Raw genomic sequence first — 26012 nt, 5'->3', positions numbered from 1 at the left:
GTAATTTGCCAGGACTAAGATAACAAGGAATTCTGCAAGTCAGGATTGGGGTTCATGTACACACTATACAGCACTTGTCCACATGGAGCCCGACTCAGGTTTGTTTGTTTTTCTCTTTGCTTACTCTATATGAACACTAAAATGTAAAAATAAATAAATAAAATATTTGATACCAAAAGTGCCATGTCTATATTATAAACTAACAAGCCACATGATTTTGTGTTAAACTAATCAGGCTTTTTTTCCTGTTAAAAATTTCAAAATATTTGGCGACTGTTAATTACCACTTCTATTTAAAGTATTCATATAGAGGTTGGTTTTAGCCTTTCGTAAAGAGATGGGAATAAAATGATGCAAGTAAAGAACTGCTGCTAGATGTTAGTTTATAAGACCATTAAGACTTAAAGCACAGGCTTATTGTAATAAGGAAAAACTGTAAAGACCCTGAAGACCTCCTGGAGCTGCAGGAGGAGCAGATCTGAGATGCGGGGGACAGAATTGATATGATATGGGAACTTGGGGGACAGAATTGATTTGGAGTTGGGAGGGGGCAGGAAGATGTGGAACTGAGAATTCCTGCAGCAGTGGCCAAAATCACCTTACTATACATTTGGGAGAGTTGGCGATGCCAATTGCCTATCTGTGGGAGGAGGCGAAAGTTAAAAAATCGCAATATTATTTGTAATATTGTAGTAGTCTTGGCATAAACTGATTAAACAAGTTTAGGTCTGCCTTGACATTGCTTTTCATACTGAAGTTACAGCTCCAGTATTTTAATATTCTGTTCTGTTATGAGATCTGCTTCAATACTACAACCTCCAGTTATATTGTGACCAGTAGCGGGAGTATATTTCTGATATAATAGATTAACTTGTATCTAATTTTTGCTGTCTGTTGTAAATGGAGATCTCTTTAGAAAGTCTCCTTTTTTATAAGGATAATACATTAAACTACTATTTTAAACACATCAGTGTATTTTTAAAATACAAGGCTACTCTGCAAAAAGCTACTTATTTACTATTATTAGGTACATTTAAAAAAAAAAAAGTTCAAATGATTTAAAAAAAAAATCTTTCATGCATTGGAATGGCTGGTCATAACCACATCAGAAATTTGGTAAAAGTTGTACTGTAGTAAAAAAAGGTTAAGCTTTACATTTGAATTGTTGCGTGAGTCACATGGCTCTTCATAATTCTCTTCAGAAATGCTTGTCTGAGCACACAGTCTTCAAGTTCTGTATCTGTATTGCAGCAAAAATGCAGAGGTTGTATCTTAGTCACAATTTTTTAAAAATAAAATGGTTGAAGGAAAAAAGTGAAATCTGTGAACAAGGAGGATACAAATGGAACTAATTTAAAAATTTTGTTTCAAGGTTTCTCTGTCCTGTCTCCCCATCTCCCTCAGACACAAATACTTCAGTATTGTATCCATAAAGGATCAGATGATGATTTGAAAGATCCACTTATAGTTCTTGTTAGCTTTCTCCCTGCATGTTCACATCCATTAAACTACAACTTGCTTTCTTTATATTCCCTGTAATTAAAAATGATTGCAGAAATGTAGGGGATAACTATCTATCTCAGCCATCATTTCCTAATCTCATGTAGATATTTTCTTGTCCAAGGCAAAATATCAATATCCTAAATCTAGTTTCTTCATTTGGGCACTATTCTCTCTCAGTGAGGGTTCAGCTCTTGCTCTTACGTGACGATAACTTGTATTGAAGTATATTACATTCCCTGGTGAGACTAGCAGAAGGTGTGATTTTTCTCTGTATCTACTAATTTAATAAATCAGTTCCAACAAATAGTCTTAACTTTCAATTGATGGGATTAAAAAAATTCCTACATAAGAAATGGTCAACTTTTTCCCATGCTGTGAATTATTGTAAGAAGATTAGGTGACTATTAGTAAATTTTTATGAGGGAGACTGGGAAGTGTACATTTTAACCTGTGGAGATTTAAACTTTTAAGTTACAAGTAAAAAGAAGGCAAATATTACACTACAACTCTGTTTAGTAATTTCACCTCCATAGATCTGTCAGATTAGGATACAAAGGATGGTGCACACAGAACTGAAATACGTTGTTACACTGGAAACTTGCATAGACCTGTCTTCACTGTGAATGGCTCTAGAAAATGCTGTTGGCCCCTAATTTTATATAACAGCTTCATATAACTCAGTTTTGTGAAGCATATCTTTCTGTCCCTCCACTTAAGAGAGATAATTAATGTGTATATTGAAGTCTGAGTCAGAGGTACATTAATATCTGCTACTTTTGTATTTTCTAGAAATGATTATGAGGAACTAGCCCAGCAATGCAAAACCTTTGCTAAAGATTTGCTTGCACAGGCACGGAACTCACGGGAACTGGAAGTTATCCTAAACCATACAGCTAGTGATGAGCATGTGGACAAACGAGGATTGTTAGAAGAGAGGATGAATTTGAGTCGCCTAAAACTTGCTATCAAGTATAACCAAAAGGAGGTATGTCTGTCTCTCTGTGTCTCTCTCTCTCTCTCTCTTAATTTGTTATACATAGGCTTGAAAGGATTAGTTTTTTATTGATAAATTTAGATTTCACTGTACACAAACAAACTGATGAAACAATATTTCCTTCAATGGTAATCAAAATTTACAGATAGCAAAGTAAGAAAAATTTGAAAGGTCATATAAAATGAGGACTGTTTTTAAAAACAAAACAAAACCAAAACTAGCTATAGTGAGTGAATTTTCCATACTTAGGGCCATAGTGTCATAGAGTTTAAGGTCAGAAGGGACACCAAATAATCTGATCTGACCTCCTGTATGTCAGAGGCCGCCACCACCACCATCTCCCAGCAATCTCACACTAAACCCTACAATTAGACCATAGTATTACAACCCACAGGAGACTGGACTATTATGTGCAACAGATATTTTTTAAGCAAACATACAAAAAGTATTTCAGATGCACTTCTGTTTTTGATCATACCTTTTTTACCATTGTGATTAGATGAAATATATCATTTATTTTTTTCCTGTGTGGTATGAGAAAAGAGCCATCCATCCTTCTCTCCCTCATAAATAAATATTTTATTGCTGGCAGGTTTGTTATAGTGAGAATTTTTCGTGATAGGTTTTCTGAACTATTATGGTTGTGAAGGAGGAATTATTTTTTTCTGTTCATCTTGAAATTAAACTTCAAACAGTACTGAAATACAAACAATTTCTGACACATGTACTTTTCTAACAGAATTTTTGTTTAAATCAGTTGATCTACATAATATTTCAGACTGAAAGTTCCTGGTTGTGTGGGCCCTGTTTTAGCAAAGCACTTAAAAACAAGGTTAACTTTAAGTGATAGCTTAAATTCTTCGCTGAATTAGAGCCATAAAAATTAAGAAGTAGATCTGACTAGTATGGGATTACTTGGTCATTGTAAAGCATTGAGGGTCCTTAATTCCTTTTAACGGCAAAGACAACACAATGCACAGCACAATGGTGTTAGTGAACTTTGGGGGCACATAGTACCTCACAGAATCAGTCCCATAGGAAGCAGCAAGTTTTGGAGAATGGCATGGCTCTTAGGTCTGTATAACAGTTTTCTAAATGATAAAAAAAAGAAACAGCTAAATCATTCTTAATCTTACTGTTATCCTGACCTCTCAAGAAATCTGTTCTTGAAATCCATAAAAAAACTAGTGCTGTGGAATCCATGTTCTAAACTTGTGGGTGGGAAAGGAGGTGAAAGTAATTCATATTTGTGATTATCTTACTAACATTTTCCTTTTGTCTCCATATTAACATTTTAAAAAGTAACATTTAAAAATTATTCTTTCAAGATAATTATATCTACTTGCTCAGCAGAAAATGTGTAATACAGTATGATCAGTATGATCTATAACTGACTTATGGCTTGAATATAGATTTTTAATAATGGTTTCCTTAATCAGGGCTTGTTTTTTTTTTTCCAGTTTGTTGCCCAGTCTAACTGCCAGCAGTTTCTCAACACTGTGTGGTTTGGACAGATGGCAGGCTACCGACGCAAGCACACGTGTAAGAAGATTTTGACTGTTTTGACAGTTGGCATCTTTTGGCCAGTTCTGTCTCTCTGTTACTTATTAGCCCCTAAATCTCGAGTAGGTCGAATAATTCACACTCCTTTTATGAAGTTTATTATTCATGGAGCTTCATATTTCACGTTCCTGCTATTACTTAACTTGTATTCATTGGTCTACAATGAGAATAAGAAGAATACAATGGGGCCAGCACTTGAGAGAATAGACTATCTTCTGATAATATGGCTTATTGGTAAGTATCAGATGGATATAAAATTAGACAAAAGGTTCTGACATTGGCTATTTCATTGATCCAGCAATAATGTTGTGTGCTACACTGTAGGAAATGAGAATTCCAATCAGTGCTTGGCTGGAGGATAAAGGGTGAAGGAAGTGACGTACTTATGATCTAATGGAGTGACCAGGAATGCTATTTTGGAAGGGTTGGTAGAGTGCTGTTTCAGGCAAGAATGATCGTTTGGGATGTTAAGATGATAATGTGAGAACTATGTATTTTAACTAAGTTGCAGGACTGTTTTCAATAATGACAAAAAAAGTAAGCACATGTGTTCCTGTTATGATTAGTTACTTCTTCCATAAGAGATAGCTAGTGATTTTTTTCATTGATGCCAAATTGAAAATTTAGAGTTCAGAGATCATCTTAATTTTTCAACACCCTTTTCATGACTGGGTCATTTTGTTTATTATGTCGGCTGTTCAGCCATTGTGAGCCAATAGTATATTTTGGTCAGCCACCTACAAAGCAGCTGTTTAATTTCTGCTAGGTCCTGCTTTTCCTTTCTCTCTCTCTCTCTCTCTCTTTTTTTAACAAAAACGTAACTTTCATTTGGAATTTTTAAAGTGATCTTGGTTCTCTCGTGACTTGGGGCAAGGTTTGAAGTTAGGCTGATGTTTGATAGAATTTCAATATAGGTAGTTAAAAGTTTCAAAAGGTAGAGCAAATGTAATTAAAAAGATCATATTAAGCTTCTTGGAAAAACACATTCAATTAAAACTTTTCATGCACTTTATGCAAGTTGATAAAATTTATCTGGGTTGAAATACTTACAGATTCTTGGAATAAATATGTATTTATTTCAGCTCAATCAACTCTTCTATTTCTCTTCTATTTCAAATTGATTTTTGTTACTGTATGAGATGTGGGTCTCTGGAGCCATGAGGATTTACCTATATTTTCCCTACTCAAGGCCCTTTATTGATGCAGCTTTTTTTTAAAAAAAGGATGGAATTTGGTCCAAGTGTTTACTGCTGAGCAGTGCAAAATCTCTCCCTTCTAAGGTTTAAATAGGAAACCTTTACAGCAGTCTAGTCCCCGACAACCCAGGGAGGGGGAGACCACCAATTGAACCCAGTTTCCTGTGTGGCAGTATAGAAAAAGATTGGTAACTTGGCCTTGCATTTCCAGTTCTGCAATGTTTGAGTTTTAGTTCAATTTCAGATAAAAGGTAGAGCCACTGCAGAACTGGAAAATGGCTTAAGAAGAAAAATATTTGTTTTTAGTCTCTTATGTAAAATCTTCTTATTCAGTATATGAAAACCATTGATTTTTTTCCTCTTTCTCCTTTTGTTTTCTAATGCTATTTTAAATTTGTCTCCATTGTATGTACTTCCTTTTTATATACCAATATCATTGATAATATCAGCACATCCCAGAGAAGCATATTTGCAAGTTAATTGTGGTTGGTGCAGAACCAGTAGAGGGAGTACAGATACTGCTTTTGAGTAGAGTAGGTCCCCAAACTTTCACTGTTCTGTTTTATGAATTTGTCAGCCCTTTTAATGGTTTTCTTTTAAAGTTAGAATCTCTAGGACTTTGAGAACCAAATTCTAACAGCCTTAACATATGTTAATTCTTAAAAGACTATAGACAAACATGTAATCTATATCCTCATTTGTTTGATTGGAAGTTGGTAAAATGCTAGTGTTGAAAAGTTTACAGTTTTTGTCTAAACTGATTCTGTTACTCTTAAAAATATATACTTTGTGAGGTGATTCTGTTGAATGTCTAGAAATCTAAAAACTGTTCAATTCATAAGCATTTTTAAACCGTATTTACTCAAAAGTACCAGCAAGTAATATCACATTGTGGATTGGTGATAGTATAGGTATTTATTAGGCCCGTCAAACGATTAAAAATCGCAGTTAATCGCACTGTTAAACAATAATGGAATACCATTTATTTAAATAGTTTTGGATGTTTTCTACATTTTAAAATATATTGATTTCAATTATAACACAGAATACAAAGTGTACAGTGCTCACTTTATATTTATTTTTGATTACATATATTTGCACTGTAAAAAAACAAGAAACAGTATTTTTCAATTCACCTAATACAAGTATTGTAGTGCAATCTCTTTATCATGAAAGTCCACCCAGTCTTATTTCTTGTTCAGCCAATTACTCAGACAAACAAGGTGGGTTACAATTTGCAGGAGATAATACTGCCCGTTTCTTGTTCACAATGTCACCTGGAAGTGAGAACAGGCGTTCTCATGGCGCTGTTGTAGCCAGCGTTGCAACATGTTTACATACCAGATGTGCTAAAGCAGTGTTTCCCAAACTTGGGATGCCACTTGCTCAGGGAAAGACCCTGGTGGGCCGGGCCAGTTTGTTTACCTGCCACATCCGCAGGTTCGGCCAATCACGGCTCCCACTGGCCGCGGTTTGCCACTCCAGGCCAATGGGGGCTGTGGAAAGCAGCACGGGCCGAGGGACATACCAGCTGCTGCTTCCCGCAGCCCCCATTGGCCTGGAGCGGCGAACTGCGGCCAGTGGGAGCCACGATCGGCCGAACCTGCGGATGTGGCAGGTAAGCAAACTGACCCGGCCCACCAGGGGCTTTCCCTGAGCAAGCGGCGTCCCAAGTTTGGGAAACACTATGCTAAAGATTCATATGTCTCTTCATGCTTCCACCGTCATTACAGAGGACATGCGTCCATGCTGATGACAGGTTCTGCTCAATAACAGTCTAAAGCAGTGTGGACCGACACATGTTCATTTTCATCATCAGATGCCAGCAGCAGAAGGTTGATTTTCTTTTTTGGTGGTTCGGGTTCTGTGGCTTCCTCATCGGAGTGTTGCTCTTTTAAGACTTTTGAAAGCATGCTCCAGACCTTGTCCCTCTCAAATTTTGGAAGGCACTTCAGATTCTTAAACTTTGGGTCGAGTGCTGTAGCTATCTTTAGAAATCTCACATTGGTACCTTCTTTGCATTTTGTCAGATCTGCAGCAAAAGTGTTCTTAAAATGAACATGTGCCGAGTCATCATCCAAGACTACTATAACATGAAATATACGGCAGAATGCGAATAAAATAGAGCTGGAGACATATAGTTCTCCCCCCAAGGAGTTCAGTGACAAATGTAATTAATGCATTGTTTTTTTAACGAGCGTCATCAGCATGGAAGCATTTCCTCTGGAATGGTGGCCGAAGCATGAAGGAGCATACAAATGTTTAGCATATCTGGTACGTAAATACCTTGCAATGTCGGCTACAAAAGTCCCATACGAATGCCTGTTCTCACTTTCTGGTCACATTGTAAATAAGAAGTGGGCAGTATTGTCTCTTGAAAATGTAAACAAACTTGTTTGTCTTGTGATTGGCTGAACAAGAAGTAGGACAGAGTGGACTTGTAGGTGCTAAAGTTTTGCATTGTTTTGTTTTTGAGTGCAGTTATGTAACAAAAAAATCTACAGCACTCGACCCAAGGTTTAAGAATCTGAAGTGCCATCCAAAATTTCAGAGGGATGAGGTGTGGAGCATGCTTTCAGAAGACTTAAAAGACCAACACTCAGATACAGAAACTACAGAACCCGAACCACCAAAAAAGAAAATCAACCTTCTGCTGGTGGCATCTGACTCAGATAATGAAAATGAACATGTCGGTCCACTCTGCTTTGGATCGTTATCGAGCAGAACCTGTCATCAACATGTCCTCTGGAATGGTGGTTGAAGCGTGAAGGGAATCTTTAGCGCATCTGGCACGTAAATATCTTTCAGCATTGGCTACAATAGTGCCATGTGAATGCCTGTTCTCGCTTTCAGGTGACATTGTAAAGAAGAAGTGGGGACCATTATCTTCTGAAAATTGTAACCAAACTTGTTTATCTGAGCGATTGGGAGAATAAGAAGTAGGACTGAGTGGACTTGCAGGCTCTAAAGTTTTACAATGTTTTATTTTTGAATGCAGTTATTTTTTTTTTTTGGTACATAATTCTACATTTGTAAGTTCAACTTTCATGATAAAGAGATTGCATTACAGTACTTGTATTAGGTGAATTGAAAAATACTATTTCTTTTGTTCTTTTACCGTACAAATATATGTAATCAAAAATAAATATAAAGTGAGCACTGTACACTTTGTATTCTGGGTTATAATTGAAATCAATATATTTGAAAATGTAGAAAACATCCAAAACTATTTAAATAAATGGTATTCCATTATTGTTTAACAGTGCGATTAATTGCGATTAACTTTTTTAATCGCTTGACAGCCCTAATAAATTGTAAAATCAATATAATTTTTTAGTAAGATTAGGAGTGATGATAATTTAATCCATAGGTGGAAAGAAGCCTCTTTAAGGAAAAACAATAGACCTAGCATACTTAAATCACCTCCAGTATAACAGATCAGGCCTACAAGTAGACACTGTGCACTAAAGTTGTGTAGCATGCTCCATGAGTAATTCTATGAGCAACACGTATTTGTGTCTGGACAAGGGGAGGGGTGAGTTAACGGGTACTGTTGAGCTAGACCTCTAGTTAAAGGACTTGTAAAGACAAGGGGTAAATCACTTAAGTGACCGAGGCTTTCAAGTCAAGATTGAAATTGGGATTTAGGTTGCTAGGTCACTTAGGGACAGATTTTTGAAAGTGTTTAGTTGCAGGTAGGTACTTAGTGGGATTTTCAAAAGTGCCTAGGCACTTAACTCATATTGAAAACCGTGAAGGGAATTTGTTTCTTTGTTGTGAGATAAGATTGAAAGGGAGTGATTTGTAACTCAGACACATTACTAGTACCCAACTAAGATCTTTTTTTGAGATTAGTAAATCTTAATACTTTTAAATAAAGTATTTTAAATGTATATAAATGGGTTATTTTGCATTTGTTGTTGAATCATATAAGGAGATACATACAGAATAAATGCAACTTGGGATACCTCCAATAAAATATATTTTTAAAAAGTACTAAAATTAACTTGGAGGAGGAGAATTATGTTATTTCAACCAATCATTAACTAACTTTATCTTGTCGGAATTTGGAGCATTGGTATACTTTTTATTGAATCAATACTGTGTGATCATAGCAAAAATTCTGTTTTGGCTCCAAAACTTAAAGTTAAAAGCAGGTTTTTTATACTAGATTAACTTTTCGATATTTTGAGTGCTATTAGCCCTCCCTCCCAAAATAATCAATCCAAGATAAAAAAGCAACAAAATCTTATACTTCTAGACAAATGATGCAACATTTTGAGGATTTCCTATACTACCGTTTTACACCGTTATCTTCTTTTGTTAACTAGGTCAGTTTTAGTTACACATTAAACAATTTTTGCAATGTACAGACAAAACACCCCAAAACTAAGACTCATAACCAGGAAGAATAGATCTTTTACCTTCTACTTCTGGCTGTGGCAGTATGTGTTTTCTATGCTGCTTGGCTCTAATCTTTTATCATCGCAACATATTTCTTACTGAACAACAAGGAATGCCCTGCAAAAAGTATTTTAGGTTATTTATCTGACTTGCCTTTGCTTTTGTTGGACCAAAGTTTTAGAAGACTTGCAAAAACCTGTGCCAAGTCCAACAGTTTTCAGTTGCCAGTAATGCTACTTTTCTCCTAATTTTGAATATAGTAGCAAACATCTGAATTATCCAAATAATCAGAAGAACATTAAATAACTGATTATTTGTGTATCTTAAGTGTGCAGCTGTATTTCTACAAAAGGTCCTTTGAAATTATGAAATGGCAGGTTGTGATATGAATATTCACTCACTGAATTTTATTAGCTGAATTTTTCTGAATCAGTGTAAAGTGGTTAATAATGGTAGAATTTAACACCTAATTGAGGTCTATGATTCAGTAGCGAGGGTGAAAAAAGTTCCATTGAAGACCTTAGATCTCTTTGTGAATAGGCTAAACCTGTACATTTTGCAGGGTAAAACCAAAAACCCCTTGTTTCCTGTTAAGTTAGCTTGAATCAAATAGGTAGGAAAAATTTCTGTTGAGTCATTAACCTTACAGGAATTATGATGATTGTAGCGAGAGAAGTTTAGTTTTAAGCTGTTTTTTCTTGGGTCATTTTCTAGTTCAAATACATTCACAAAAATGTATTTGTAGCACAGTGTGATGAGGTTCCAAGCTTTCTGAAATAAAGTTGACTTTTTAAAATGTCAACTGTAGTGAGGCTTTGGACCCTTGTCCTAAACCAGACTCTCCTCTTCCCCCTTATTAAGGATAATTTTCTTCAGCTAAAGAGTTGACTTGTGGAAGGTAAACATTTATAATTACTTTATCATTATAAATGATGATAAATGCACTGTTGTACTTATGAGCAAACTCAGTACTATTCAGATAGATATACAAAATTCCCCCCTTCCTTCTTCTCACTAAAACACTTTGAAAAGAAGTAGGTGGCCTTATTTTAGTTTAAAAGCAAAACAAAACACGCATCGGGAACACACTAGAACTAGTAGAAAGCCTATACAGTGTAATACAGTGACATCTTTTTGTTTGCTTTTATTCTCTCCACCAGGAATGGTGTGGTCAGATGTCAAAAGACTTTGGTATGAAGGCCTGGAAGACTTTTTAGAAGAATCTCGTAATCAGCTTAGTTTTGTCATGAATTCCCTCTATTTGGCAACCTTTGCTCTCAAGGTAGTTGCTCATAACAAGGTGAATATCCACGATTCAGATCTCAAGCTGAACTGGGGCTGATTGGGGGGGGAAATACAGAATTTTTTTTATTTTGAGAAGGGCTTAGGAAAAATAATTCTGCAGTCCTAAATACTTAAGGCCATAGTCTCATTTTAGTCTGCACATATTTAACACTGATGCAGAACATAAGCATGTGAGGGGCTAGCAGCAGTTTCTATTTTGAAATTATAGTTTTGCTAGATGTCAGGATGTTTTGTCGCATTTGCTTAAACTCCAGAAATGGGGTGTGAACTTATGCACGTGCCCCTGTCTGAAACTGGCACATCAGCTACCCTGATTCTTTAGCATTTTAGTGAGAACTAATATTGCTGGACACTTTCCAATATAAAAAAAATGTGCTTGCTTTTTTTTTTTTTTTTTTAAAGAAACTCTAACATTTCAGTTATATGCAGCAGGCCTTTTAAATTCAGCAGGGAGAAAACCCTGAGGCCAGAAAAATGCCTTTTCTTTTCTCCATAAAATTCTGTTGGCTGAGGTGTATAACCTTTGAAAATCACCATTTCCTTTCTGTTGGTTACATCATCAGCAAAGTTTTGGCAGCATACAGAAATAACTGAACATGAATAATCTCAAAGTCTGGGCTAATGCAGCAGCAGACACTGCAATGGGAACCTTATAGCAGATCTCCGCTTTGGCAGTTGGGAAGGGAGAGAACCTGGTCCGGCATCCCTGAACCTAGCACGTGGTTCATCTCCCCTCCCCGTGGGGGGAAATCACATGGGAAGGAGACTTCTATTTCCTGCGGGGGGGGAGGCAGAGTGCCAGGCTGTCCCTGACTACTTGGCCAGATCCAGCAAATAGGTTTGGTGGTCATTCCCCTGCTGGGAAAACAGCCTTCTCCTGCTTCCAGATAATTTAGTTATCTTGTAGTTCAAGATGTGCTATAATGTTGAAAATTCAGGGTTCAAACCCAAGTGATGACACATAAGTTTCTTCAGTGGTACATGACAGAATTTTTTACCCTTTCCTTTAAAAAAAAATCTAGGAAATTACATTTCCATTTAACAAACCTCATTAAGATTGAAAAATCAAGCATTCGGATGTTAAGAAATACCAGAATGCAGGTTGCCACTTCAGCCTTCATTCCTTAATCCACCCCGTATGTGTGTGCATTATGAAGCAGCCTTTTGTTACATGATCACATACTATTTTTTCCATGGGATCGCAGCCTCATTTAGCATATAGGATAGATGGTGTTCAGGGAGTGAATCAGGATTATATAATCATTGATGCTGTTTGAAGGATCCGTAACTCATTTGCTCTGTAAGGTGTGTGGAGAATAAGGTAATAGACTGCATGAAGAGAAAGGCTTGACTTGTCATTAACGCGAATGCCACCTAAGAAAACTCAGTTCTGTCCTTCCCGCGCCACAATCTTGTGTTGCTCACCAAGTCACTTACACCAAATTTCTAACAAGTGGCCTTTTATGCTGTGTTCCTCATTTGCTGTGTAGCCATCTTGAGATAGCTGGGGCCTGACTTGTAAATGTGTTGAATGTTCATAAATGAAACTGAAGTCAATCAGAGCTATGAATGCTCAATAACACTGGCAATAGTGCTTGCAACCCCTCCCATCATGATATCATCTGTAGACTTTGTAAGTGTACTGTATGCCATTTTCCAAATCATTTATGAAGGTATTGAATAGATCTGGGACCAGGACAGATGCCTGTTGGACCTCACTCATTATGCCCTTCCAGTTTGACTGTGGACCACTGATAACTACTCTCTGAGTATGGTTTTCCAATCAGTTGTGCACCCACCTTAAAATGTTTGTGATGCACTTGGTGATGAGCACACTAGGAAAAACCATGAGAAAATGAATTCTGTATTCACTGCAGGCATGGGTGGTGTGCAGTAAATAAGGCAGGGACCACTAATTGAATGATGAAAATAAAAAATATTGAACAGCTTCCTCATTTCCTACTGGGGGGAAGAAAAAGCTTTCAGGGTTGTAAAGCCTCATATGATTATACATGGTGCCTTCATCCTCTTCAGATAATGAAACAATAGACCGACAATCATTACTGGTACATGAGACTATAATCACAAACAGCTTCTGCCCTTCCTGAGAAGTTGGAAAAAGAAGTAAAATTGCAGTCATTCAGAGATAGTCCTCTGACAAGAAATACGAGGATCATTATTTGCTTTTGATTTGATCTTATTTGCTAAATACAGAAATATTTGATTTGATTTGATCTTATTTGCTAAATACAGAAATATTTTTGTAACCTTGTCCTCTGATATTTCAGTCAGAGAATTATGGGAGGCTTTTCAAGAGGGATGCCCCTCTACAAACTTCTAGTCCATACAGATCCACCATTATTTTCAACCCTTCTGTTGTACGCAGAAGTCTAGTCTACTTCCAAGTGACAACACTGTAATGTCAGCATTAATTGTGTTATTGCTGATAATTTTTTAGAGGACAGAATTGTTTTAGCGAGAGGTAGGGTGGTCCAGTCTTTAGGTCGCTAGCCTGGAACTTGGGAGATCTGGGTTCAACTCTGCCACAAACTGTTTGTGTGGACTTTGCCAAGTCATTTAATCTCTACATGTCTTGGTTCCTCAACTTTAAAATGGGATAATAGCACTTCTGTACCTCACTGGAGTGTTATGAGGATAAAAATATTAGTTTGTGAGGTTGGCAGATATTAGGGCCCTAGATCAGGGACTATACCAGGGCCCAGTGGGGTAGGTTGTTTATGCACATAGTGAGAGTCCCTATTTCAAAGAGTTTACAATCTAAATGGACAAGACAGAGTAGGAGGGAAAATAGTATCTTAGATATAATGGGAAAGGGGAGTTTGAAGTCCATGGGGCTCTGAAATGAGAATTGCTACAGGGAAAGAAATGCAGAGGAAAAACAGGAGAGAGACAAAGACAGAGAAGAAAAAAGAAACTAAAAAAGGATGAAGCCAAAGGGTGGGAAATGAAGGCCAGAGATAGCAGTGGTATTAAAGTTGATATATTGTCCCATGGAGTGCTGAGTGTAATAATGAACAAATAATAACAAAGCAATTCAGTTACACATTAAGGTCATAGTCTATCCTTGGACATTTGCAAAAAGTTCTGTTGGGAGCTTTACTGTGGATTGAGGGGAGTAGTTAATCCTAAATTTATACCCCTGGTCAATGGACAGTAATTAGAAGTGGAATTATGATCTCTCCACCGAAGGAGGTTGCTACCCCTTATCTGGCATGTACAAGAGAATTTGGTTTCAAAGAGTAGGTGAGCTTAGTTTTGTTTCTCCTGTTTATTTCCTCAGATAGAAGAGTTGGTGAGTTTGGGAAATGCTTATTGAACAACGATTTATTCAATTCTCACCAGTTACATAGTTCAAAATCCTGCATCAGAAATTCTGGTTTCAAGCTGTAGCACTGTTCTGCATTGTCATCCCTTTCACCAAAACCTGAACCTCTCACAAAACTCTTTGTTGCTTTTGAAGTTCTTAGGATGAGTTTTTTAAGTATTATCTAGGAAGATCTTGGGGTTGGAAATAAACCTATGTGCTGTTACCTCTGCTTGGCTGTCAAAAAGAAACCTTCCTGATAGATCAAATTGGCCATTAGACATACTTACTTCTCTTCTGGCAAAATTCTTCCTCAAGACTCAAAAGCTTATTCAATCAGAGCATTCTCCACATCATGGACAGAAAGAAAGACAGCATAAAGAAATCTGTAGGGCAGCTGTTTGATCACTGGTGCATTCCTTCATCTTTCAGTATAAGTGATCCTGGGTTGGATTGCTGTCATTTGGGCCAGACATGCTCCTGTCTGCAGATGCAGCTTTCTGCCATACCATAGTCTTATGGCCTGCCATTAAATAATAAATGCCAAAATTATTTATGTTCACTCCTGCCTTTCCTCTCTTTTGATCTTTTTCTTACTGCTTATGATTTCTCAAGTGTGACCTCTGGAGAATGGCAGATAACAGATGTATGAAGGATAGAAGTGTTTGTATACTCATAAGACATCCATCATCCTGAAGGAACCCAATTATCCCTAAATCCTCTCCCCTTCCAAAATTGGTTAAGACCTGCAAGTCTGTCATCATTACATAAGTTGGTTTGTTCTGTGTTTTACAGTGTTTTTTTACTTATCATTATTTGTTTTACAGTAGTGCCTATATCAGGGCCCCGTGTGGTAGGTGCTGTTCATGCACATAGTGACAGTCCCTATCTCAAAGAGTTTACAACCTAAATAGGTAATACAGAGTAGGAAGGAAAACAACACCCGGAGGATAAGTGACTTGCCCAAGCTCACACCGTATAGGTGAGTGGCGGAGCCTTGAATTGAACCTCAGTCTCCTGATTCCCAGTTCAGTGCCCTATCTACTAATCACTCTGGCTTGTATCTGTATAAAGTGTTGTTTTAACTACACAGAATACATTGAAGGCAAACTCATCATTTATTGTAGAATACCTTTGAATTACACTTGTGATAGATTCTTCTTCTTCTTTTTTTTTTTTTAAATAATGTAAGTAACTTCAACGTTTTCTTTTGAAACTCTAGTTCCATGATTTTGCTGATAGAAAGGACTGGGACGCATTCCATCCTACATTGGTGGCAGAAGGTCTCTTTGCTTTTGCTAATGTACTTAGTTACCTTCGACTCTTCTTCATGTACACAACCAGTTCTATCCTAGGACCACTTCAGGTAAATAATATTGCTGTCAGAGAAAATGCTAGTCTTGATCTTGTACATATATATTATGATATAGTCTTTAATTGCACGATCATATACTATTTTTTCAATATTCCCCTACCTCATTCAGGATACAGGGTGGACACAAGTGGTATTGGTGGGGGATTAAGATTAAATCTGGCATTTCCTAACTTTAGTGCTTGACTTTGCAACCTACCATTCTTTTAACAGATTTATTTTGGCTCTGTAATAAAATGTAGCCCCTTAATTGTGCTCTGAAAAGGAAAAGTAATAGAAATTTCACATGCTGAATTTTAAAAAAAATTCAAGATAGAAGTTACTTTAGAAAGAACATTTGTGTTTTGTAGCCGATTAATGTTAACTACCTCTTTCTATAATCTTCCCAAACAGTTCTTTTCTCTTGTCTTTCTCCCTCTCTAGCTATGATTCTGTATCTCAGTTATATTGCTATTTTTCTTTTTATTTGTTTCTCATTTTTCTTCCCCACACACACGTGCTCACACAATGAAAAATCATTTGAATACTTTCAGGCAGCTACTTAACATAATGATGTTAAAGTAAGAGTATTATGTTTATAGTACAAATACACTGAACATTAAAGTATCTCCTATGTTTTAAAGAGGTTTGCTGTTTAACATACTGGTTTATGTACTATATCTTTCTTATGTAATTTTATTAGGCAGCTATGTAGTGAAGTCAAAATTCTGAGTAAACAAATATAGTCAACAGTCACCCTATTCAGTTTCACACTGAATCTTATGTTATTACTGTTGACCAGTACAACTTGAGCAACAACTCTTAAAATATTTTCCAAAAGTAGGTCACAAGTTCAAATAGTAGTAATTAAACATGGTATGGCACCCCAACAGTGAAAAATGAAGGGACGCTACTGTGTTCTGTTGGCAGTTGGAGATATTTTGAAGTACTGAATCGTTTTACATGTTGGCCTATAAAACCTATTTTAAGAAAAAAGTCAATTATAAGTTTATTAATACTAGATATATTAAAAAGAGCATTTTACAAAATTTGTTTTTGTGTACTAACATTTTCAGCTTTCAAGTTGTCTACAAATTATAAACACTTGGAAAAGATATAGTATTGACTATAGTTAAAGTAACAGGTATTTGGTCTGTGTACTAGTTGCCTGGTCCACTGTAGTCTGAAGAAAGTGCCCCTTTTTTTTTTTTTTAAACTTCCATGCAGCTTTCATGTTTTGGGGGCATAATTTTGTTTTGCTGGGTTTTGTAACTTGTGTTGAAAGGATAGAAATTATGAAATACTAAATCTGACAGCTCTTACTCTCTGTCCTAGGTCACAGCTTGGTTCAGAGATCCCTTCCTTTTCATATAGTCCAAAAATGTATATATCCTATAAAATAGCAGTGTACTACTAATTCTGGATCCAATGGGGGAAGGATAGCTCAGTGGCCTGAGCATTGGCCTGCTAAACCCAGGGTTGTGAGTTCAATCCTTGAGGGGGCCATTTAGGGATCTGGGGCAAAAATTGGGGTTTGGTCCTGCTTTGAGCAGGGGGTTGGACTAGATGACCTCATGAGTCCTTTCCAACTCTGATATTCTATGATTCTATGTATATCATGCTCCCAAAACAAGAAAGCTGCATGGAAGTAAAATTAAAATCACTTTCTTTAGAACACAGTGGACCACAGTGCAGTACATATGATGGCCTGTCTGTCTGTCTGTCTTTCTGTGGTATTATAGCTGTTTTGGTCCCCAGGTATTAAGAGAAGGTGGGTGAGATATTTTTTATTGGACCAACTTCTGTTGGTGATAGAGAAAAGCTTTTATGCTACACAGAGCTCTTCTTCAGGTCTGGGAAAGATACTCAGAGCCCTGGTCTACACTATGAGTTTAGGTCGGATTTAGCAGCGTTAGATCGGTTTAGCCCTGCACCCGTCCACACTACGAAGCCATTTTTTCCGACTTTAAGGGCTCTTAAATCCGGTTTCTGTACTCCTCCCCGACGAGTGGATTAGCACTGAAATCGACCTTGCTGGGTCCAATTTGGGGTAGTGTGGACGCAATTCGACGGTATTGGCCTTTGGGAGCTATCCCAGAGTGCTCCATTGTGACTGCTCTGGACAGCACTCTCAACTCAGATGCACTGGCCAGGTAGACAGGAAAAGCCCCGCGAACTTTTGAATTTCATTTCCTGTTTGGCCAGAGTGGTGAGCTTTTCAGCACAGGTGACCATGCAGTCCCAGAATCGCAAAAGAGCTCCAGCATGGACCAAACGGGAGGTACTGGATCTGATCGCTGTATGGGGAGACGAATCCCTGCTATCTGAACTCTGTTTGAAAAGATGAAATGCTGAAATATTTGAAAAAATCTCCAAGGGCATGATGGACAGAGGCTATAACAGGGACCTGCAGCAGTGCCGCATGAAAATTAAGGAGCTCAGGCAAGCCTACCGAAAAACCAAAGAGGCAAACGGCCACTCTGGGTCAGAGCCCCAGACATGCCGCTTCTATGGTCAGCTGCATGCCATTCTAGGAGGTGCCCCTACAACTACCCCAGCCCTGTGCATGGACTCCATCAATGGACTCTCATGCAACAGGGAAATGGATTTTGGGGACAAGGAAGATGAGGTGGAGGAAGAGGAGGTTGAAGCACAGCAAGCAAGAGGAGAAACCGTTTTCCCCGACAGCCAGGAACTGTTTTTTACCCTGGATCTAGTACCCTCCCAACCTACAGAAGCTGGGCTCCCAGACCTTAAAGGCAGAGAACGGACTCTGGTGGGTGTACCTTTGTAAATATAATACATGGTTTAAAAGCAAACGGGTTTAATGATTAATTTGCCCTGAAGACTTGGGATGCATTCACTGCCAGTACAGCTACTGGAAAAGTCTGTTAATGTGTATGGGAATGGAGCGGAAATCCTCCAGAGACATCTCAATGAAGCTCTCCTGGATGTACTCCCAAATCCTTTGCAAAAAGTTTCTGGGGAGGGAAGCCTTATTCCGTCCTCCATGGTAGGACACTTTACCACGGCAGGCCAGCAGCACGTAGTCTGGAATCCTTGCATAACAAAGCATGGCAGTGTATGGTCCCGGTGTTTGCTGGCATTCAAGCAACAGCCATTCTTTATCTCTCCGTGTTATCCTTAAGAGAGTGATATCATTCATGGTCACCTGGTTGAAATAGGGGAATTTTATTAAGGGGACATTCAGAGGTGGCTGTTCCTGCTGGGCTATTTGCCTGTGGCTGAACAGAAATCATCCCTGCTGTTAGTCATGTGGTGGTAGGAGGGGTGAAGCGATCATCCCAGAGAATTGGGTGTGGGGGAGTGAGAGGGGTGTTTAGTTGGGTTTCTGCTGCACGTTAACCTGAAAATGGCCAACCCATTTTAAAGGGCCAACCCAGCGGGTGCTTGGTATGGGAAAGGAGGGTGCTGCTGTTTGAAACCATTCCCACATGTTAGGAAGGTTGAAGAATCTGAAAGACTGTGGCTTACCATGTCTGTCTGCAAGCTGAATTCTGTTGCCCGCCGGCACTGCATGTGTGATCTCTCACACCATACTGGCAGGCCCTCAATATAAGAGGAAAAATGTGACCTTCTAAAGAAAGCACACATGGTATGTACTGTTAACAGATTGGTTCACCATGAAAGAGTCTACCCATTGTTCTCTAAAATGTCTCTTTTTAAAGACTACTCTTCCTTTTTTCCCTCCCGCAGCTGCAAATGTTTAATCGCTCCACGTATTATCTCTGTCCCAGAGGCTATCAAAGATTAGAAGCTGAAAAAAATGCACTTGCGATTAAATGTTTTCTGAACTCATGCAGTCCTCCCATGCTGAAAGAGCCCAGCATAATGCATGGAAGGAGGCAATGTCAGAGTCCAGGAAAGCATAAAATGAATGCTAGGAGAGGAGGGACGAGCGAGAGGAGGGGTGGCGTCAGTGTGATGAGGAGGCAGGATGCAATGCTGAGGCTACTGGAGGTTCAAACTGATATGCTCCGGCATATGGTTGAGGTGCAGGAAAGGCAGCAGGAGCACAGACTGCTGCTGCAGCCCCTGTGTAACCAACTGCCCTCCTTCCTACATTCCATAGCCTCCTCACCCAGACGCCCAAGAACGCAGTGGGGGGGCCTCCGTGCACCTGCCCAAGCAACAAAAAGCTGGCATTCAAGAAGTTTTGAAGTGCAGTGTGGCCTTGTCCTTTGCTCCTCCCCTCCTCCACCACCCGACCTGGTGCTTCCCTGCTCCCCCACCCCTCCCAGGCTACCTTGGCAGTTATCCCCCTATTTTGTGATGAATTAATAAAGAATGCATGAATTTGAAACAACAATGACTTTATTGCCTCTGCAAGCGGTGATCAAAGGGGGGAGGGGAGGGTGGTTGGCTTACAGGGAAGTAGAGTGAACAAAGGGGGCGGATTTTCATCAAGGAGAAACAAACAGAAATTTCACACCATAGCCTGGCCAGTCATGAAACTGGTTTTCAAAGCTTCTCTGATGCGCTGCGCACCCTGCTGTGCTCTTCTAACCCCCCTGGTGTCTGGCTGTGCATAATCAGTGGCCAGGCGATTTGCCTCAACCTCCCACCCCGCCATACATATCTCCCTCTTATTCTAATAGATATTGTGGAGCACACAGCAAGCAGCAATAACGGTGGGAATATTGGTTTCGCTGAGGTCTAAGCGAGTCAGTAAACTGCTCCAGCGCACTTTTAAACGTCCAAATGCACATTCTATTGCCATTCTGCACTTGCTCATCCTATAGTTGAACAGCTCCTTACTACTGTTCAGGGTGCCTATGTATGGCTTCATGACCCATGGCATTAAGGGGTAGGCTGAGTCCCCAAGGATAACTATAGGCATTTCAACATCCCCAACAGTTATTTTCTGGTCTGGAAAGTAAGTCCCTTCCTGCAGTTGTTCCCACAGACCAGGGTTCCTAAAGATGCGAGCATCATGTACCTTTCCCGGCCATCCCACGTTGATGTCGGTGAAACGTCCTTTGTGATCCACCAGTGCTTGCAGCACCACTGAAAAGTACCCCTTGCGGTTTACGTACTGGCTGCCAAGGTGGTCTGGTCCCAAGATAGGGATATGAGTTACCGTCTATCGCCCCACCACAGTTAGGGAATCCCTTTGCAGCAAAGCCATCCACTATGACCTGCACATTTCCCAGAGTCACTACCCTTGATAGTAGCAGCTCAGTGATTGCGTTGGCTACTTGGATCACAGCAGCCCCCACAGTAGATTTGCCCACTCCAAACTGATTCCCGACTGACCGGTAGCTGTCTGGCGTTGCAAGCTTCCAGAGGGCTATCGCTACTCACTTGTGAACTGTGAGGGCTACTCTCATCTTGGTATTCTGGCGCTTCAGGGCAGGGGAAAGCAAGTCACAAAGTTCACGAAAGTGCCCTTACGCATGCGAAAGTTTCGCAGCCACTGGGAATTGTCCCAGACCTGCAACACTATGCGGTCCCACCAGTCTGTGCTTGTTTCCGGGGCCCAGAATTGGTGTTCCACAGCATGAGTCTGCCCCATTGCCACCAGGATGGCCAAACTACCGGGGCCCATTCTTTGAGAGAAGTCTGCGTCCATGTCCTCATCACTCTCCTCACTGCGCTGCGGTTGCCTCCTCGCCTGCTTTTGCAGGTTCTGGGTCTGGTTCCGCATATACTGCTGGATAATGTGTATGGTGTTTAGAGTGGTCACAACTGCCGCGGTCATCTGAGTGGGCTCCATGCTTGCCATGGTATGGTGAGAGCAGAGTGGCAGCAGGAGTGGGGGGGTGGATGACAATGCTGACAGCAATATGGCACCTGCATGGAAAAAGGTAAAAAATGATTGTTGGCCGTTGCTGTCACGGAGGGAGGAGCAAGGGGTAGGCTGGCAGCAGACGGTGCAGCACGACTGCTAGCTGTTGTCATCTCCTAGGTGTTCGCCAGCAGACAGTTGTCATCGTCTCCTGGGTGCTTGCAGTGCTGCTGGCTGGGAGAGCAGCCTGAGGCCCCCTCAGGGATTGAACTCACAACTCTGGGTTTAGCAGGCCAATGCTCAAATCACTGAGCTACCCTCTGCTGATATTCCAGGCAGGACTGAATCTCCATTAGACAAAACTTAAAGAAGAGAATGACCCGAGTCACTCCCATTTATGTCCAGGCTCTGTTTTAGAGCTCACATACCTGGTGATGTAAGGGCCATCATATGTGCTGTAAATATTAGATGGTGGAATAACTTTGTAGTACTTAAATGTGGGAAACAGCTCATACTGTATTTTTGTTTAAATGTCATATATTGACATAGACCTAATAATGGACTTAGGCCTTATCTATACTGGAAAAATGTACCAATATAATTTGTTTTGAAAAATGATTTAGTTAAACTACTGCAGGCTTTTATTTTAGGTGCACTTACATTGGTAACTTAGGGACATGCATCTAAATTAGCTGTATGTTTTTTGTGGAGTAGTAGTGTACCCCACAAATGGGTGTAGGTATGGTACTTTGTGGTCCGCATTGAATTATGCTACCTACAGTTTCGATGGCTTTAATGTCCGTATTAAATGCTCCATCTACTCTTTAAAATGAACTTGATAAATTGGTGTTGGCATTATTGTTCAGATGCAGCACACTCTGATGTTTGTTGCTTATTTGCACTTAGTTGTCATCTGCATTATATTATGGTTGCAGGATATTGTGTGCAAATTAATGATTTACAGTTTATTGAAAGGCAGTAACTTGTTTGTTAGTTCCTGACATTTTTTCTTAAAGATTTTGTTTTTCCTATAATAACTTAAATTGTTTTTAAGAAATTAGTTTAACTGGTTTAAGGAAAACCATTTGTTTTACATATTTTGTAACACATTAATTATCCTGTAGCCTAACTGAGAGATTGGTATATTGATTATTGATTAATTTCTTAGGCCGCAGTAGTCAATAAGGGGTCAGTCTAATAAGCGGCTACAGCATCAGAAAGATTATTACCAATGTCATTAGAATGAGAGATTGACGGAGCACATGAGAAACAGCTGCAATTTATCACAAGTCCCTCTATTAACAAACCCACAAAGTAGATAAAGTTTACAGTCCCACAAACCCTGAAATACAACAAAAGAAAGGGTGCAAAGTTTTTAGCTCTATGATTGGCATCACTCATGTTTGTCTCTTGCTGGGGAATCTTGAAGTGTTAGTCATTATCTTCCTTATCATCTTCATCGTCACTTTCGTCGCCAGTGGATATCATCCTAGCGTCTCCTAAGACATGCAGGCCAAGATACAACTTTTATAATGTGCTATGCTGAGGCCCACTGGGATTCATACATATTTCTGAAGGTTTCAACCTCTATTCCTTATTTGGACTTCCACACCCTACTACTTTTGGGATGCTCTGCTTTTCAGAGGTTAACTTGTTAGTTCCCCTTATAGTTGTTAATATGTATGTTACTCAGTCACCAGGACAACTTGCTGACACCCTATGTCTGCAAAAATCCCCATAATACTCTAAGCAACAGATGTCTTCCTGTGACTGTTCCATCTTGTGATCCAGGGTCACTCCAAAGATAGCTACTCAAATCTGCCTGTTTTTAGGCCTGAGGCCTTGTTTGTCTAAGCCTAATACCTTACAGGCCTGTTGGCTAGGTGTTACAATGTTAAGTAATACTTATATTTTATGTCTATATCCTAAATGTACCTGATGTTGTCTATTCTTGGCTACAGTCCTGAATTCTGATTCAATGGTATTGACATTAAATTAAAAAATTAGTGTTCACAATATTTTTTTGGTAGGGACCGAGTGAAGGAATATTGATAAGTTATTAATATTTCATTGTTAATGGAAATTGGTAATCTGTTCCACAGATTTCAATGGGGCAGATGTTGCAAGACTTTGGAAAATTCCTAGGGATGTTCCTTCTTGTCTTGTTCTCATTCACGATTGGATTGACCCAACTGTATGACAAAGGATTTACTGTAAATGAAGAGAAAGACTGTGCAGGGATCTTCTGTGAACAGCAAAGCAATGACACATTCCATTCGTGAGTTTTAGAATGTTAAATAAAATATTAATTTAAAAAAAATCTGCTGCAGGACATTTACGTTGACTCTGCAGGATATTTACCTGAGTGGTGTAGGTATACTGGAAAATTATGACCTGGATTCAGCACTGTTGCAGCTCCACCAATGGTATCAACTGAACATTGATGTATTGGCAGGTCTCTAAGTAAGGATAGATAACACATGGGTAGAAACACAAGCATCAAGTCTATTCACCAGTACTATGTGAGTGGTTTGAATTTCACAAAAGCCACAGTGTAGACTCAGCCTATGAGGCTAAAATGCCGTTCCCTAACACAATTAAGAAACTGTTTCCTCCTGTCCACACTTGTAATAATAAAAAAAAAAGGGTATAATGTGAGCATTCCCACTTGTAGTATATAATGGTTCTAGCATGCTGTTGTTACAGTGCAGGTGGTGTGTGGAGTATTGTGATTCCTAACAATCCATTATGAAATTCCAGTTTCTGTGATATTAAAAATTAGTACTGGGATAAAAATTTGCCTACAAAACCTACCTTTGGTAAGTTTTTATTTATGTAGCGGGGTAAACAAATTTAGTGCATATGAAGTGAGGAGTTAATAGCACCAACTTGAGCAAAGAAGTGCTGTCATTATACAAGCTTTGCTCTACTTACTGGATTAGTATTTGGATATCAACTGATGAAAAGCTACTACGCTAACCTGCCATGCTGCTTACTACAATTTTTTTTTATACTTGTAAGTACAAAATTGTAAAAGAAGAAACATAGAAAAGTTTCAGTTTACAGATACTTTCTTCTATTTCAGTAACCTAAAGATGTCTTTACAATTTTTTTGAAGACTGTTAAAATAATAATATAGATTGGAGTGCTTTGGTATTTTTTAAATTGTAGAATGACAGAGACATTAAATTGGGAGTGTATGCACAGTAACGATTTTTTGAATTCAATTTTTTTGAATGAATTCTGATAAGCAGAACATTTGCACGCTGTGGGTTGATCCGTATGTTCCTTCCTACATTAACAACTTCAAGATGAACTATAAAGACTCAAAAATGTTTATTTTTTCTAAACTATACCTGTTTAAACTGTAGTGATTAGAAATTTGAGGTTCATTGTATTTTAATATGTTGTGAAGTATCTCCACAGCAGCTGGGCATGAAGTTGAAATCAAGGTGCCATGAAGATATACTACAGTATGGCTTATAAACTCAGTGATCTGCAGATAATAAAAATGTTTCATATCTTCCACTGAGATTATAAAGTTGAATTACTTGGTGAATTTGGTAACTGTCTCTCTGGGAGAACTATAACTTCTTCAGTGGTAGTGTCTCATGTTATTATGTTGATCAGTTACCATTAAATACTGAACCTTCTTGCTCTTGCTCACTCACATAGGACCTGATCCAAAATTCAGTAAAGTCAACGAGAGTCTTTATAGTCACTGTGTTGGGCACTGGCTTAAGCCAATGTTGCATCTAGTTTTTTGTTTTGTTTTTGTTTGGGTTTTTTTAGGGAAGGGGTTGAGACAAAAAGTATTTTAGGGAAAACTACTATTTTAAATGTAATGATTTGAAATGGAAAGAAAGGCTCAGATATATCATCAGTTAGGGCCAGATTGTGATACGCTTACTGACAAGTCTGTAGCACCTTACTCTGTAAGTAGCCCTGCTGATTTAAGTGGGACTGCTTATGATATAGAGAACTATTCAACATAAATAACAGTATCCGTCTGGCCCTTAATTAGTAATAATTGAATGAGGCTGGCAGTTCATGCTGAATAATAGAATTCACGTTAATTTCTTTTACGTTTGTGTGGAGGTTTTTTAATATGTGATCTAACCATAGATTATTTTGTTTTTGTAGGTTTATTGGCACCTGCTTTGCTCTGTTCTGGTACATATTCTCCCTAGCACATGTAGCAATCTTTGTCACTAGATTTAGATATGGTGAAGAATTGCAGTCTTTTGTGGGCGCTGTTATTGTTGGTACCTACAACGTAGTGGTTGTGATTGTCCTTACCAAGCTCTTAGTGGCAATGCTTCATAAAAGCTTTCAGCTGATAGCAGTAAGTAAATTAATTATTATGTATTATTTTTAAGTCAAAGTTTCAGCAATTTTCTTGTTGCTGTACCAGAGAAAGTTATTGTCTACGCTTAGGATTCTAGTCTAATGCCTGACTGTGGAAACACACACATGAGTAACTTTATGCATGCAAGTAGTTTCATTGAGTTCACATGCATAAGTATTTGTAGGGTCATGAACTGAATCGCAGAGATAAGACAAGAATGTTTGGCTTCTTTATTTTCCCTGTTTTAATTGTATCAAAATATTGTAGTGTTAAA

General features: G+C 38.7%; 1 protein-coding gene across 5 annotated transcripts in view; it reads left to right on the top strand.

Annotated features, from left to right (window-relative positions):
• TRPC1 (transient receptor potential cation channel subfamily C member 1) overlaps positions 1–26012 on the top strand; it is a 46076-nt gene that overhangs the window by 11009 nt on the left and 9055 nt on the right. For 2 of the 5 annotated variants that reach the window (XM_073359773.2, XM_073359774.2), the window contains exons 6-11: positions 2293–2488; positions 3958–4294; positions 10821–10960; positions 15513–15656; positions 23493–23668; positions 25534–25735. In XM_073359773.2, coding sequence (XP_073215874.1) covers positions 2293–2488; positions 3958–4294; positions 10821–10960; positions 15513–15656; positions 23493–23668; positions 25534–25735 — 1195 coding nt within the window. Of the gene's footprint in view, positions 1–12; positions 99–2292; positions 2489–3955; positions 4295–10820; positions 10961–15512; positions 15657–23492; positions 23669–25533; positions 25736–26012 lie in introns of those variants that run through there. The other 3 variants (XM_073359776.1, XM_073359775.2, XM_073359777.1) reach the window with 3 other exon arrangements.

This window comes from Lepidochelys kempii, chromosome 9, assembly GCF_965140285.1.
Source record: "Lepidochelys kempii isolate rLepKem1 chromosome 9, rLepKem1.hap1, whole genome shotgun sequence".
Lineage (NCBI taxonomy): Eukaryota > Metazoa > Chordata > Testudines > Cheloniidae > Lepidochelys > Lepidochelys kempii.
The sequence above is the reverse complement of the archived record's forward strand: the minus strand, read 5'-3'. Positions and strand labels throughout refer to the sequence as shown.